Source organism: Triturus cristatus, chromosome 9, assembly GCF_964204655.1.
Source record: "Triturus cristatus chromosome 9, aTriCri1.1, whole genome shotgun sequence".
Taxonomy (NCBI): Eukaryota; Metazoa; Chordata; class Amphibia; order Caudata; family Salamandridae; genus Triturus; species Triturus cristatus.
In genome coordinates, this window is record NC_140592.1 from 855,816,950 (window position 1) to 855,833,108 (window position 16,159).

Below are 16,159 nucleotides of genomic sequence, written 5' to 3' on the forward strand. Positions count from 1 at the left end.
GGGGGCGGAGGTGGAGAGGGTGGAGGAGGTGGGGAAGGAATTCTGAAAGGGAAGGTAGCTGAGTCCTTCCTCTTTGGAGGTGGAGGCGTAGCCGGTTTGTCCAAGTGTCTCTTTTTAGAAGAGAGAGTCAAATGTCCAGTTTTTGGATCCTTGGTAAGTGTCTTTTGCAAGGGATCCGGCGTAAACAGTTCCTGTGACAATGGTTGTTCCGTCGGCGCCGAAGGTTTCGGGGCCGATGACTTTTTGGGCTTGTCTGTGCTGTGCATCTTAGGAACCTCCGATTTTTTAGTCTGCGCAGAGGTGGACTTCGGCACGGGAGTCTCGGTGCCGAGGGCCTTGTGTGGTTTGGTTGGCACCGAAAGGCCTGGTTTCGACCCTGAGGGCTTCGGTACGGAGCTCTGTGTGGAGGTAGAGGCAGACTTCTTTTTCGGCACCGCTGGCAGGCTGGCTCGAGCCCGAGCCACCGGAAGGCTTATGTGGCTTCTTCACCGGGCCCGAAGGTGGGGTGTTTGAAGCAGTGTCTTTGGTCTTGCCTAGGCCCGAAGGCATGACCGGAGCCTTTTTGGGTGTCGGTGTGGGAGGGGGTATGGTACTCACGACCCTCTGCGTCGGGGTGATGTCCTCCACATCCGAGTCGTCTGCTTCGGAAGCACTGACGAGGTCTTCTTCTTCAGTGTGCTGCTGCGCCGGAGCTTCGGCGTCGTCCCCGAAGATGTCGACTGGAGCGGAGGTCGAGGCGTGCGCCATGTTGCGTCTGGCCCTTCGATCTCGAATAGTCTTTTTCAATCTAAAGACTTGCAGGCAGGACAGTCTCGAGCCTCGTGTTCAGGGGAGAGGCAGAGTTTGCACACCTCATGAAGATCGGTGTGGGGGAATTTGGACCTACATCGAGGACACTTCTTGAATGGAGTTCTTTCCATCAGCCGAGGCCGGAGCTGGGATAGGCCCGAAGGCCGCCGTCGACGACTGGAATCGAAGAAGTGTCGAAGAGAAGGTGATTGAGGAGATCTGGATCTGAAGAATACCGATGAGCGAGGATTTTGCGTCGATCGTTGAACTTGAAAAGTTCGCAACCGGAGCGCTAAGTATTACATCCGAGCCCGATGGCGGAAAAAAACAATCTGAGGAAGGAGCCGAAGCCCATGCGCAATACGAACCAAAGGAGGAGTCACCGACCTCGTGACTTCCAAAGACTTTCCAAGAGGAAAAACAAACTGCAAACATCCGGGCCCAACACCAGATGGCGATCTATGCAAAAGTGTGTAATCTGCAGCTCGTATGCCTCGAACATATTGTTATTGATCTCTGTGACTTCGGATTGTGCTGGGTCCATACATCTTCCTGTGTTCGCACGTAAAGGCGAGTGGTGTCTCAATGTCCAATGGTGGGCCGACGGCTGCGGTGACGTTGCACAGACAAACTGAGAATGCAACAGAATTTAGTATGGAAAGCATTCACACCGTAGGCTTGCGTGTGGTGACTGTAGTGATGTCATTGCTGTCAATAGTGACTCTGTCGACAATAGCAAAACATTGAAGCACGGTGTTCGCCAATGACTTTGATGTCACTGACTGTTTTCCCCCCATTTTTTTTGCAATTGTCTTTCTCAGGATCTCCCTTGATGGGAAGGCTTAGTGGAGGAAGGTACAACAGTTACAGTGGAAACAGAGGCATCTCTGGAGGTCTTGTCACTTTTCCCTCTATTTTTTTAAAGTTATTTTGACTTTTTTTTGTTGCAAATTTTGCCCTTCTTGACAGACTGTAGCTAGGAGACAGACCACAAACACTTTGTGAATGTCTACTGCAGCTTTGTTTCTTCCACAAGGGCATCACACTAACAGTGACAGCATTGAATTCAGTCACAAAAACGTTTCGAGAAGGAGTTTTGATAAAGGAAAATAGGGGTGAAGCCACCCAAAGTGTTCTATGATCCCACTCAAACAAGCCAGAAAAAGGAACTGACTAAGAAGCAACTGCCAGTACAAGGCATCACGCCAATCCCTGGACTCAAAGGGGAAAGGTGCTGTTTTAACTTTTAATGCAATTCTATCAGGCTGCTCCTTTCTTCTCCAACTAAATCAGTTAAGCAGCAGGGTGTATTTGTCGGGATTTCAAAGGTTTTGGAAAGACAATCTTAACTGATTTATATATCAAACAGAACAAATAATTTATTGCAATTAACCAGCATATGTCTGGAGGGGATTTGTTGTACAATTTATATATTGGATATTAGTTTTTCAGGGTGCTCTAACTTAGTGGGGAATTATCTTACAGTTTTTATCAATGAAAAACCTATGACGCAAGTGTTAGTTACCAGGGATGCAAGAGATTCCTACCTCTGGGAGCCTGTAGTCATCTAATCCACCGTCAAGTTTCTCTTTCAGAGCACTGTTCGTTTGCTTGATATTCTGAATCTAAAGAACATACAATGTTGCACACATCATAAACTGAAACACCTACTATATGATCTGATTACATGGTGTTAGCCTTATGAATCACAAATTAATGGATTTCATTGGTCTGGTCATGTTCTTATTAAAGGCACATTAAAAGCAATACAAATACACAGTTCACCAAATTAAAATCTAGCAAGTCACTCAAACTGCATTACTAAGAAAATAACTCAAGTTTGACCTCACCTTCTTATGATTCAAATATAACATGCAACAGGGTTGTTCGTTAAAAAGCATTTCAAAATAAAGATTTATAAAAATATCACAGCAACACTCGTTATTAACCTGCGACAATAGTTAAGCTTCACATTCTTCTAGAACTATATACTTTGCATTATTCTGTCATCCAGTGGCTGGATCCATACATCGTCCTGTATTAACTTACGTTTTTCCACTGTGGGTGCCAACTATTGGAAGAGTGACCCGGACTTATATATATATATATATATATATATATATACACACATATACATACATTACCTACTGGCGGTCGCCAGCAGGTAGTTATAGTTAGGGCCTATTTTCCATAGGAAATCCGCAACATTCTATTCCCAATAACTTTGGCGCCGATTGACGAATCTTCGCAAAATGTTCAAAACTTTTGGCCAGCTCTGGTCCGCTCATATCCTGAAAGTCTCGGGATGATTCGTGTAGTGGGGGCCGAGAAAAAAGGGGGGTCCCAAAACGTGTTTTCCCCATGCAATATCCTATAGGACCTTTAGCCGCAGCTACAGCCCGAACTGCTGAAAGGAATTACCCCAATTTTGGCAGAAAGGTAGCCCTTAGCTCAGAGTCGTGCCTTTTGCTTAAATGGTGTAAATCTGTTCAGTAGTTCCTGAGAAAATCTAAATTAAAATCACATTTCAGGGCAGAGGCTAACCACACATCTCATTGTGAGATCTGATTGGCTGTCAGCACTTCATCCAAGAAGTGTTGGCAGCCATCTTGGGACCAATATACATGATAGCACCTCATTAAAAAGCATTGCAGTTAATAGAAGGTTTTAAGCCTTTAGTTACATTATAAATCATTTGTTGATGGTACCATACTCATTTTAGGAATTGTGGTATGTTCTAAGGTGATTTTACCATGTGAAACAGCCTTCTGCTGGGATATCATGAATCACGTTTGAGAGAAAACTATTTTCTCATGCTTTTCCCACAGAGGTTTGGAAGGTGATCTATAAGCTAAACTGAGAGCATATTTTCTGTAAATTCACATTATCTTTCTCAGTCATGTGAGAAAAGTCTGACATTCTCAGTAAAACATGTACATCCAACAAGGGCAGAGACTGTCAGTTGATTCCTTTGTGTTCTACTGCAGCTTCCCAGAGTGTTCCAAAGAACAACTAGAGCGCTAACAGTCTTACTTATGACAAAAGTATGGCACACCTGAAGCCATCTTGATTGGAATAAAGTGGTAACACTTAAAACATTTAATCTGCAAAGGTACAAAATGAGGGGGTTCATTTTGCCATAGAAAGTATGATTAGTGCTGCAGAAAGAAAAATTAGGGCACATTTTAACTTCTCAAATCTTCTTCTATTTCATTAAAAAAATCTGACATGCAGACTGAAACATGCACTTTGAATACCAGCAGCAGGCTTCCCTGGTGAGCAGTAGCTTTACCACAGTGATCTAATGAGCAACTAGAGTGCTACCATTCAGAATTTATGGCAAATGTGTAACACATCTGAATGCCTTCTTGATGGAAACAAAGTAAACAAGCATTGAAAATGCAATAGGTCTCGCCCTCGTTTAAGTTAAAGCAATTCTGTTTGTAATTAGGTGGATTTTTAGATTTGCTTGTACTTAGTGTTTTTCAAACTTTCATGTACATAACATGCATATGTATGCATATATGCATTTATATTTGTATTTATATAGATATGCAGATTATATATATGCTTATATATGTATGTATATATATATATATATATATATATATATATATACATACACACACGCACACATATAAATGCATATGCATATATATGCATATATATATATGTGTGCGTGTAGAGAGGTGTAGAGATGGAGAGGTAGAGAGTAGAGTGAATAATAGAGTAGAGAGTGAATAATAGAGAGTAGAAAGTGAATATTAGAGAGTAGAGTGAGTAGTAGAGTGAGTAGTAGAGAGTAGTCGAAAGCTAGTAGTAGAGAGCGAGTAATAGAGAGCGAGTAGTAGAGCGGGAGTAGTAGAGTGGGAGTAGTAGAGCGGGAGTAGTAGAGCGGGAGTAGTAGAGTGTGTAGTAGAGAATAGTAGAGAGTGAGTACTAGAGAGCGAGTAGTAAAGAGCGAGTAGTAAAGCGGGAGTAGTAGAGCGGGAGTAGTAGAGCGGGAGTAGTAGAGCGGGAGTAGTAGAGCGGGAGTAGTAGAGCGGGAGTAGTAGAGCGGGAGTAGTAGAGAGGGAGTAGTAGAGAGGGAGTAGTAGAGAGGGAGTAGTAGAGTGAGTAGTAGAGTGAGTAAGTAGTAGAGAGTGAGTAAGTAGTTGAGAGTGAGTAGTAGAGAGCGAGTAGTAGAAGAGTAGTAGAGAGTGAGTGGTAGAGTGTAGTAGAGAGTGAGTAGTAGAGAATAGTAGAGAGCGAGTACTAGTGAGCGAGTACTAGAGAGCGAATACTAGAGAGCGAATACTAGAGAGCGAGTAGTAGAGAGCGAGTAGTAGAGAGCGAGTAGTAGAGAGCGAGTAGTAGAGAGCGAGTAGTAGAGAGCGAGTAGTAGAGAGCGAGTAGTAGAGAGCGAGTAGTAGAGAGCGAGTAGTAAAGAGCGAGTAGTAAAGAGCGAGTAGTAAAGAGCGGGAGTAGTAGAGCGGGAGTAGTAGAGCAAGTAATTGAGAGAGTAGTAGAGTGTGAGTGGTAGAGAGTGAGTGGTAGAGAGTAGTACAGTGAGTAGTAGAGAGTGAGTAGAAGAGAGTGGGTAGTAGAGTGAGTAGTAGAGAGTGAGTAGTACAGAGTGAGTAGTAGAGAATAGTAGAGAGTGAGTAGTAGAGAGAGTGGTAGAGAGTGAGTGCTGGAGAGCAGTAAAGAGTAGTAGAGTGAGTAGTAGAGAATAGTAGTGGGTAGTAGAGAGAGTAGTAGAGTGTGAGTAGTAGAGAGAGTAGTAAAGAGTGAGTAGTGGAGAGCAAGTAGTAGAGTAGTGGGGAGCGAGTAGTGGAGACCGAGTAGTGGAGAGTAGTAGTAGAGTGAGTAGTAGAGAGTGAGTAGTAGAGAGTGAGTAGTAGATAGTAGTCAGTCAGTCAGTCAGTGTCAGTCAGTCAGTGTCAGCTAGAGCAGCGCTGCTGACCTGGTTCTCTGGCTCTAAAGCAGCTCTGCTGACCTGGTTTCTCTGGCTCTAGAGCAGCTCTGCTGACCTAGTTCTTAGGCTACAGAGCAGCTCTGCTGATCTGGTTCTCTGGCTCTACAACAGCTCTGCTGACCTGGTTCTCTGGCTCTAGAGCAGATCTGCTGATCTGGTTCTCTGGCTCTAAAGCAGTTCTGCCGACATGGTTCTCTCCCTCTAGAGCAGCTCTGCGGACTTGGTTCTCTCCCTCTAGAGCAGCTCTGCTGACCTGGTTCTCTCCCTCTAAAGCAGCTCTGCTGACCTGGTTTCTCTGGCTCTACAACAGCTCTGCTGACCTGGTTTCTCTGGCTCTACAACAGCTCTGCTGACCTGGTTTCTCTGGCTCTACAACAGCTCTGCTGACCTGGTTGTCTGGCTCTACAGTAGCTCTGCTGACCTTGTTCTCACCCTCTAAAGCAGCTCTGCTGACCTGGTTTCTCTGGCTCTACAACAGCTCTGCTGACCTGGTTTCTCTGGCTCTACAACAGCTCTGCTGACCTGGTTCTCTGGCTCTACAGTAGCTCTGCTGACCTTGTTCTCTCCCTCTAAAGCAGCTCTGCTGACCTTGTTCTCTGGCTGTAAAGCAGGTCTCCTGACCTGGTTCTCTCCCTCTAGAGCAGCTCTGCTGACCTGGTTCTCTCCCTCTAAAGCAGCTCTGCTGACCTGGTTCTCTCCCTCTAAAGCAGCTCTGCTGACCTGGTTTCTCTGGCTCTACAACAGCTCTGCTGACCTGGTTTCTCTGGCTCTACAACAGCTCTGCTGACCTGGTTTCTCTGGCCCTACAACAGCTCTGCTGACCTGGTTCTCTGGCTCTACAGTAGCTCTGCTGACCTTGTTCTCTCCCTCTAAAGCAGCTCTGCTGATCTGGTTTCTCTGGCTCTACAACAGCTCTGCTGACCTGGTTCTCTGGCTCTACAGTAGCTCTGCTGACCTTGTTCTCTCCCTCTAAAGCAGCTCTGCTGACCTTGTTCTCTCCCTCTAAAGCAGCTCTGCTGAACTGGTTTCTCTGGCTCTAGAGCAGCTCTACTGACCGAGTTCTTAGGCTACACAGCAGCTCTGCTGATCTGGTTCTCTGGCTCTACAACAGCTCTGCTGACCTGGTTCCCTCCCTCTAAAGCAGCTCTGCTGACCTGGTTTCTCTGGCTCTACTGACCTGGTCTCTCTGGCTCTACAGCAGCTCTGCTGACCTTGTTCTCTGGCTCTAGAGCAGCTCTGCTGACCTTGTTCTCTGGCTCTAGAGCAGCTCTGCTGACCTGGTTCTCTTCCTCTAAAGCAGCTCTGCTGACCTGGTTTCTCTGGCTCTAGAGCAGCTCTGCTGACCTAGTTCTTAGGCTACAGAGCAGCTCTGCTGATCTGGTTCTCTGGCTCTACAACAGCTCTGCTGACCTGGTTCTCTGGCTCTAAAGTAGTTCTGCTGACATGGTTCTCTGGCTCTAGAGCAGCTCTGCTGACCTAGTTCTTAGGCTACAGAGCAGCTCTGCTGACCTGGTTCTCTCCCTCTAGAGCAGCTCTGCTGACCTGGTTCTCTCCCTCTAGAGCAGCTCTGCTGACGTGGTTTCTCTGGCTCTACAACAGCTCTGCTGACCTGGTTCTCTGGCTCTAGAGTAGCTCTGCTGACCCGGTTCTCTGGCTCTAAAGCAGCTCTGCTGACCCGGTTCTACGACTCTAAAGCAGGTGTCTTGACCTGGTTCTCTCCCTCTAAAGCAGCTCTGCTGACCTCGTTCTCTCCCTCTAGAGCAGCTCTGCTGACCTGGTTCTCTCCCTCTAAAGCAGCTCTGCTGACCTGGTTTCTCTGGCTCTACTTACCTGGTTTCTCTGGCTCTAGAGCAGCTCTGCTGACCTTGTTCTCTCCCTCTAAAGCAGCTCAGCTGACCTTGTTCTCTCCCTCTAAAGCAGCTCTGCTGACCTGGTTCTCTGGCTCTAGAGCAGCTCTGCTGACCTGGCTCTCTCCCTCTAGAGCAGCTCTGCTGACTTGGTTCTCTCCCTCTAAAGCAGCTCTGCTGACCTCGTTCTCTCCCTCTAGAGCAGCTCTGCTGACCTGGTTCTCTCCCTCTAAAGCAGCTCTGCTGACCTGGTTCTCTGGCTCTACTTACCTGGTTTCTCTGGCTCTACAGCAGCTCTGCTGACCTTGTTCTCTGGCTCTAGAGCAGCTCTGCTGACCTTGTTCTCTCCCTCTAAAGCAGCTCTGCTGACCAGGTTTCTCTGGCTCTAGAGCAGCTCTGCTGACCTAGTTCTTAGGCTACAGAGCAGCTCTGCTGATCTGGTTCTCTGGCTCTACAACAGCTCTGCTGACCTGGTTCTCTGGCTCTAAAGCAGCTCTGCTGACCTGGTTCTCTGGCTCTAAAGTAGTTCTGCGGACATGGTTCTCTGGCTCTAGAGCAGCTCTGCTGACCAGGTTCTATCCCTCTAGAGAAGCTCTGCTGACCTGGTTCTCTCCCTCTAAAGCAGCTCTGCTGACCTGGTTTCTCTGGCTCTACAACAGCTCTGCTGACCTGGTTTCTCTGGCTCTACAACAGCTCTGCTGACCTGGTTCTCTCCCCCTAAAGCAGCTCTGCTGACCTGGTTTCTCTGGCTCTACTGACCTGGTTTTTCTGGCTCTACAGCAGCTCTGCTGACCTTGTTCTCTGGCTCTAGAGCAGCTCTGCTGACCTTGTTCTCTCCCTCTAAAGCAGCTCAGCTGACCTTGTTCTCTCCCTCTAAAGCAGCTCTGCTGACCTGGTTTCTCTGACTCTAGAACAGCTCTGCTGACCTGGTTCTCTGGCTCTACAACAGCTCTGCTGACCTGGTTCTCTGGCTCTAAAGCAGCTCTGCTGACCTGGTTCTCTGGCTCTAAAGTAGTTCTGCTGACATGGTTCTCTGGCTCTAGAGCAGCTCTGCTGACCAGGTTCTATCCCTCTAGAGCAGGTCTGCTGACCTTATTCTCTCCCTCTAGAGCAGCTCTGCTGACCTGGTTCTCTGGCTCTAAAGCAGCTCTGCTGACCTGGTTTCTCTGGCTCTAGAGCAGCTCTGCTGACCTAGTTCTTAGGCTACAGAGCAGCTCTGCTGATCTGGTTCTCTGGCTCTACAACAGCTCTGCTGACCTGGTTCTATGGCTCTAGAGCAGATCTGCTGATCTGGTTCTCTTGCTCTAAAGCAGTTCTGTCGACCTGGTTCTCTCCCTCTAGAGCAGCTCTGCGGACTTGGTTCTCTCCCTCTAGAGCAGCTCTGCTGACCTGGTTCTCTCCCTCTAAAGCAGCTCTGCTGACCTGGTTTCTCTGGCTCTACAACAGCTCTGCTGACCTGGTTCTCTGGCTCTAGAGTAGCCCTGCTGACCTTGTTCTCTCCCTCTAAAGCAGCTCTGCTGACCTGGTTTCTCTGGCTCTACAACAGCTCTGCTGACCTGGTTTCTCTGGCTCTACAACAGCTCTGCTGACCTTGTTCTCTTCCTCTAAAGCAGCTCTGCTGACCTGGTTTCTCTGGCTCTACAACAGCTCTGCTGACCTGGTTCTCTCCCTCTAAAGCAGCTCTGCTGACCTGGTTTCTCTGGCTCTACTGACCTGGTCTCTCTGGCTCTACAGCAGCTCTGCTGACCTTGTTCTCTGGCTCCAGAGCAGCTCTGCTGACCTTGTTCTCTGGCTCTAGAGCAGCTCTGCTGACCTTGTTCTCTTCCTCTAAAGCAGCTCTGCTGACCTGGTTTCTCTGGCTCTAGAGCAGCTCTGCTGACCTGGTTTCTCTGGCTCTAGAGCAGCTCTGCTGATCTGGTTCTCTGGCTCTACAACAGCTCTGCTGACCTGGTTCTCTGGCTCTAAAGTAGTTCTGCTGACATGGTTCTCTGGCTCTAGAGCAGCTCTGCTGACCTAGTTCTTAGGCTACAGAGCAGCTCTGCTGATCTGGTTCTCTGGCTCTAGAGCAGTTCTGCTGACATGGTTCTCTGGCTCTACAGCAGCTCTGCTGACCTGGTTCTCTCCCTCTAGAGCAGCTCTGCTGACCTGGTTCTCTCCCTCTAGAGCAGCTCTGCTGACCTGGTTCTCTGGCTCTAGAGTAGCTCTGCTGACCCGGTTCTCTGGCTCTAAAGCAGCTCTGCTGACCCGGTTCTATGGCTCTAAAGCAGGTCTCTTGACCTGGTTCTCTGGCTCTAGAGCAGCTCTGCTGACCTAGTTCTTAGGCTACAGATCAGCTCTGCTGATCCGGTTCTCTGGCTCTACAACAGCTCTGCTGACCTGGCTCTCTCCCTCTAGAGCAGCTCTGCTGACTTGGTTCTCTCCCTCTAAAGCAGCTCTGCTGACTGTGAGAAGTTGGCCTGATGTATGATGTCACTAGTTCTAGTGTACACCTTATATCAGTCCAAATACCCTTATGGTGATTGGTTGTAAAGTCAACCTTATAGACCAGCTATCCTAGTGGTAGCATGGACAAGAGCAGTCTTAGGCTAAACTCTGAATGGCATGTGAAGCCAGCTGTGATACCATATATAATCCCTTGAATACCAAATGAAAGGACACCACAACAGATATATATATAAAATAAAGTGTATTTATTCTAGTCAAACCCTCAGCACTCTTTATGAGATTAGAGGTAAGTACAACAAAGTCTTATTTATGCATACATTAAGTCACACAGGTAAGTAATACAGTTAGGCCCTAGGGGCCACGCAAACCATATACTAAGTAAGTGGTATAAGGACCACTGTCACGGAAATAGGATAGGCCTAGGGAATCGCTGGGGCTACACTATACTACCAAAGGTTAGGAAGTGGGAGGCCCACGGGATTCAGGTGCAGAGTGGAAACACTCACGCGTAATGCGCAAAAGTCAATAGCAATAGTACAGTTTAGAAATAGATAGATTTAGGACACTTCCGGAGTAGCTAGGAAGTCGAGACTGGAAAACTAGACACTAGGATAGTCACTATCCTGATGAGCACCGGAGTACCCAAGTTACCTAGCCCACAGGCTGCGGGTGCATAGGGGTGAAGTTGCGTCGGGTTTCGTCGTCGACTCCTATGGATGCCTGAAGAAAGATGCTGACAGGCAGTCAGTGAAGAGTGTCCGGTGGATCCCAAGGCTGGGATCTAGAAGAGAGGAGACCTGCAAGCAGAAGGGACAGAGTCAAGGTCACTAGCCAGTGACCACGTGGAACCAGGAAGGAACCAGGCGATGTCGTGAAGATTGCAGGTGAAGGTGAAGCTTGTCGCCGCAGCCACGAGGACCAGGAAGCGTCGAGGACGACCAGGACCAGGAGGCGAGCTGTCCCACGAAGGCTCTTGCTGTCGGCGGTGTCGAAGTTGGACTAGGACTCACCAAGCCTTGGCAAGCAGAACCCACGAAGAACGGAGGACTTGCTTCTGGTGCAGACCAGGAAGGTCTGGGGTGCTTCTTCTTTGCAGAGAAGCGGGAGCCAGTCTGGAGGAGCCAAACCAGCGCTGAAGATTTCAGGGTGCGTCGTCTCAAAGGCCACTAGCCAGCGGGCAAGCAACCGGACAGACGCGGCAAGCAGGAAAATGCAGAAGGGCCCCACGCAGGACTTGTGGAGTGTGGGGGGCTGATCTTCGGTGCAGATGGTGCTTGGGGTTGGGGCTTCTCAATCCCCGGTGCACAACTTCGAGGGTGCCTCAGAAGCTGCGCTTAAAGATACTAGCCACTTTTCCCAGGTAGCCGGTCCCACGTCTCTCGTCGCCTCCACGGATCTCAGCTCTGCTGTGGATGTGGATCAGGGTCGGAGAAGTCTGGAAGTCAAGGCTCTTGTCGGGCTCTGCAGTCGGTTCCTCGTAGAACTTGGGCAAAGCAAAGGGTAGTCTCTTGATGGTGCCTGTTTGCACAGGGTAGCCACTCCTTGGCCACAAGGGAGATTCTTCAGTCTTCTTCTTTCGTCGAATGTCGAAGGTCCAGAGTTTCTGTTCAAGTTGCAGGTTCAGGATAATCTAAAGTCTTGAGGCCCAACTCCCACTCTTATACTAATCTGGGGGGCTGGGATACCTGCTAGGTCACGCCTTATGGGTGGGACCTGGGAGGGGGTGGTTACACCCACTTCCCTTTGTCCAGTTTCGCGCCAGAGCTGGGGCTGGAGTGCCCCAGCGCCGGTTTGAACTGGACTATGCAAGGAACACCTTGTGTGCCCCAGGCATGTCTCATTCCTTTCAGCCCACCCTGCCCCAATACACTAAAGGCTGTCTGGGGAAGTGCTAGCACCTCCCCAAGCAGGAAACCTATTGTCCAGGCCTCCCTGGCTGGGATCACTCCCAGCAGCAGGAGGTCAGACTTGTGTCGTGGCAGCAGCATCCATTTTGTGATGCTGAGGCTTTGGTTAGAGTTAAACAGCAAAGTAGGATTTTAACATGTCTCTCCCTCTAGAAGGGAGGAATAATATCCTCATCACCAGAAATGGTATGGGGGTATTATGCCAAAGTGTTAGACACCTTACACGACATGTTTTGATAAAGCCAAACCATAGTTACCATAACCGTTTAAGATTATAAGGCACTTTAAGAGTATATGGTAGGCTATATCATAGAACAGCTATAAGGACATGGTTCCGAAAGCTGCAGACAGGCTCAATTCATGCTAGAGCACCATCTCACATGTTACCAAGCACTCTGCCTCCAGGATTGTTAAGGCCTGCCATAGGAGTGGCTGATAGGTACACATGTGTCTATATTATAAGGTAGATATAGATATACTATATCTAAGCAAGGGGTGATTACACGACCTTGCCCCAGCTGAGTGATCAGCCAGTTGTGTCTGATTGGAAGGCCAGACCAGGGGTGGCATAATACATGCTGCAGCCCCTGGGAGGCCTAGGGTACACCTATGCCCTGGGTACCTAGGGTACACTGTACAGGGTCCAATAAGGTGATCCTTACCAATTGGTTATGTACCTAGGGTACATGGAGTCCATTTTAAAGAGAGAGCAGACAGCCTGAGACCCTGAATGGCAGGATCTCAGGCCAACTAAGTCGAAAAACCAGCTAGACACTAGGCAAAAAGTTGGGGGTAACCATAGTCAGATATCCACCTTCCTACACAACCCCCCCCCACCCCCAAACGAAAGGAGATAAGGCTGGCCTTGACAAGGTAAGCCTCTATTGCCTAAGTGGCCATATAAGGAAGAACCAGCACTGGCATGGTTACCCCCTGTCTCATGGTCCACTAAGCAATCCCTCATCCTAAAGGTATCATAGGGTCTCCACCATAGGGAATCTCTACCTTGGGTGTGTCTTTGCAAAGTAAAAGGCTGGTGTTGAGATGGAGTACTGAAGTGAGTGTCCTCAAAGTGAGGCCTCAGCTTCCTCCAATCATCCTCCACCATGGATGCCTTTCTTTCTTTAACTGAGTTGCACTGTGCTCTCAGGGTCAGCCTCTGGCTACCTAAAGCTGGAGGCTGGGTCCCTTTTGTGGGCTTACTGGAGGGACAGGTCAGGTTTGGGGCCCTAAGGTCCCATGTTTGCCTGTGCCCAACAGAATCCCTCTGGGGGAGGTCCCTAACTACCTGTGAAGGGGATCCCTCAGGAATGTTTTTACCCATCACCTGGCTAGGGCTACTAGCCAGGCAATCCTCATTCTTTTGATGGGGGGGTTCTTGTGGACAGGGGCCCTCTTGGGGTCCACTGGCCTCCCTGACCTCTGCAGCCCTGGGCTGGCTGAGGCAGGGTAGAGAGAGGCAGGCTACCTGCACCAGACTGGGTCCCACCTTGGAAGGGGCCACTGACATCTGAGACTCTGCCAGGCCAGGCCTGGCTACCTCTGGGGCAGTTCCTTCACAAGGGGTGAGGTCAGATCCCTGAGGAGGCTGACCTTTTCCTAATGTCTGGGGAGAGGGAGACTTTTCTTCCTCCCCACTACTCTCAGTTTGTGTGGAGTGATCCATTGTTTCAGGCTTCACTACACCTATGTCAGTCTGAGTATGGACTGAGACCATTACAGCCCTGCCCACCTTTTCAGGGAGGCACTCAGTTTGTGTTTGAGCTGTGACTGTCACAGCTCTGCCAGTCTCTACAGGGAAGTCTGTCTTTGCCTGGGCTGTGGCTACCACTGCCCTTCCAACCTTTTCAGGGAGGAAATCTACTTGGACAGGGGTTGTGGCTGGCACAACCCCACTACCCTTTTTTGAAAGGCCTACCATTTTGGAATGGGTGTCTTGTTCAACTCCAGCCCAAGCTGAGAGTTCTAAGTCATTCCCCAGTAAGCAGTCCACGGGCAAGGTTGGAGACACTGCCACCCTTTTAGGGCCAGTGACACCTCCCCAGCTGAGACATACCTCTGCCATGGGATGACTGTTCTGTTTGCCATCAATGTTAGTTACCTGGTATGAGAAACCAGGCAAAAGCTGCTCAGAGGGAACTAGCCTATGGGCCACCATAGTGATGCTAGCTCCAGTGTCTCTGTAGGCCTCAGCTTTTCTACCATTGATGTAGGGCTCCTGTCTGTACCTACCCAAAGTGTTGGGACAGGCAGTGAAGTTGGCAAACCCCATGCCACCATCACAGACAAGAGTAGCTACTGTAGGGGAATTGGCTAAGCCAGGGTCCCCCTGTGTTCCCCAAGAAAACCCAACCAAATTTTTGGGGGCACTCCCACCACCTGGGGGATTACTGCTGACAGTAATAGGTGGTGTGACAGGAGTAGTTGGAGGAACAGTTTTGTTTTTAGCCTTTGGGCAACTGCTGTCAGTTTTCCAATGCCCAGGAGTTTTACACTCATGGCAATAAGGCTTTTTAACTGTGGTAGAGGAGGGAGCTTGGGACCCACCACCCTGTGTGGAGTTTAGGGGCCCTGAGGAAGATTTCTCTTTTGTTTTATCCCCACCCTTCTCTTGAGGCTTGGTGGTATCTTTCTTTTGGTCACCACCCCGATTTTTAGGCCTAATCCTGGTCCTGACCCATTTATCTGCCCTCTTTCCCAATTCTTGAGGAGAGGTCAAATCTGAGTCTACCAGGTGTTGATGGAGAAGCTGGTTCTGACAATTACTAAGGATCTGCTCCCTCATAATCAAGTTGTACAATCCTGTATAGTCCTGCACCTTGCTGCCAGTTAACCAACCTTCCAAAGCCTTAGTGGCACAATCCACAAAATCAGACCAGTCCTGTGTCGGTCTTCTGGGTGTCTCTGAACAACAACCTATATTGCTCAGTGGTTAAGCCAAACCCTTCTATCAGAGCACTCTTTAGGACTTTGTAATTGTTAGCATCCTCATCACTGACTGTGAGGAGCTTGTCTCTACCTTTGTCAGAAAAGGAGAGCCACAAGATAGCTGCCCACTGACTTTGGGGTACCTGCTGTACTTTGCAGGCCCTCTCCAAAGCAGTCATCCACTTGTGGATGTCATCCCCATTCTGATATGGGGGGACTATCTTGCTTAGGTTTCTATGGTCATAAGACCTATCCCTATCTCTAGGAATGTTGCTGCCACCAGTGGGTTCTGACCCACACAATTTTTGCTCTCTGGCCAGAGCAAGCTTCTCTTTGGCAAGGGCAAGTTCTTTCCTCTGAATCCTCAGATTAGCTTCCCTCATTCTGGCTTCATGCTCCTTTCTCTCAGGGGAAGTTATTCCCCTGTGAGAAGAGGCATTAGAGATGCTAGAGACATGGGAGTGGATGGATTCCCTTGAAGGGGATCTGTCCCTCCTGCTTCTCTGTGTAAGCCTACTTGGGGGTCTGTATGGGGGGACCCCATGCAAACTCCCATGTAAGCTTAGGTTAGCCTGGCTAAGTCTTCCTACTTGGCCCTGGCTGTCTACCTCTTCATCTGAAGCCCCATCTGACTCCTCTGTGGTGGGTAGACCCTTACCTACAGCTATGGCACCATCCTTGGCAGCTCTTTCAGCATCATAGGCCTCCAGAAGCTCCACTAGCTGTCTAAGGGTAGGGTTGGAACCCTGTTTTAATCTCCTGGAGGTACACAGTTGTCTCATCTCCTGGAAAGTGAATGCATCATACCTAGAGGGAACCTGTCTAGGATTCTCCTCTCCTGAGGGAGCATCAGTGTAATCTCCATCCAGGGGCATGATTCTAGTGAGGGTGTGGTGTGTGCACCTACCTACACTAGTTGTATCTACTAAACCTCTCTAGTAGTTGTAGTCAGGGTGTGTTACTCCCTTCAACCTACAACCACTAAGTCCAGTAGGACTTAAGTATTACAAACTATGTTATATGTACCTAGACAATATCTGTGTGATCTTTCAATTTAGTATCTCAAGATTACAATGGTATTACAACAGCAAGCTCAGATCCCAACCGCTGCTCACCAATGTGAGAAGTTGGCCTGATGTATGATGTCACTAGTTCTAGTGTACACCTTATATCAGTCCAAATACCCTTATGGTGATTGGTTGTAAAGTCAACCTTATAGACCAGCTATCCTAGTGGTAGCATGGACAAGAGCAGTCTTAGGCGAAACTCTGAATGGCATGTGAAGC

At 48.8% G+C, this 16,159-nt stretch overlaps 1 protein-coding gene across 2 annotated transcripts in view; it reads right to left on the bottom strand.

Moving 5' to 3' along the window:
* Window positions 1–16,159, bottom strand: part of RCOR1 (REST corepressor 1) — an 839,441-nt gene that overhangs the window by 259,333 nt on the left and 563,949 nt on the right. For both annotated transcript variants that reach the window (XM_085626333.1, XM_085626332.1), the window contains one exon: window positions 2,337–2,414. In XM_085626333.1, coding sequence (XP_085482459.1) covers window positions 2,337–2,414 — 78 coding nt within the window. The remainder of the gene's footprint in view (window positions 1–2,336; window positions 2,415–16,159) is intronic.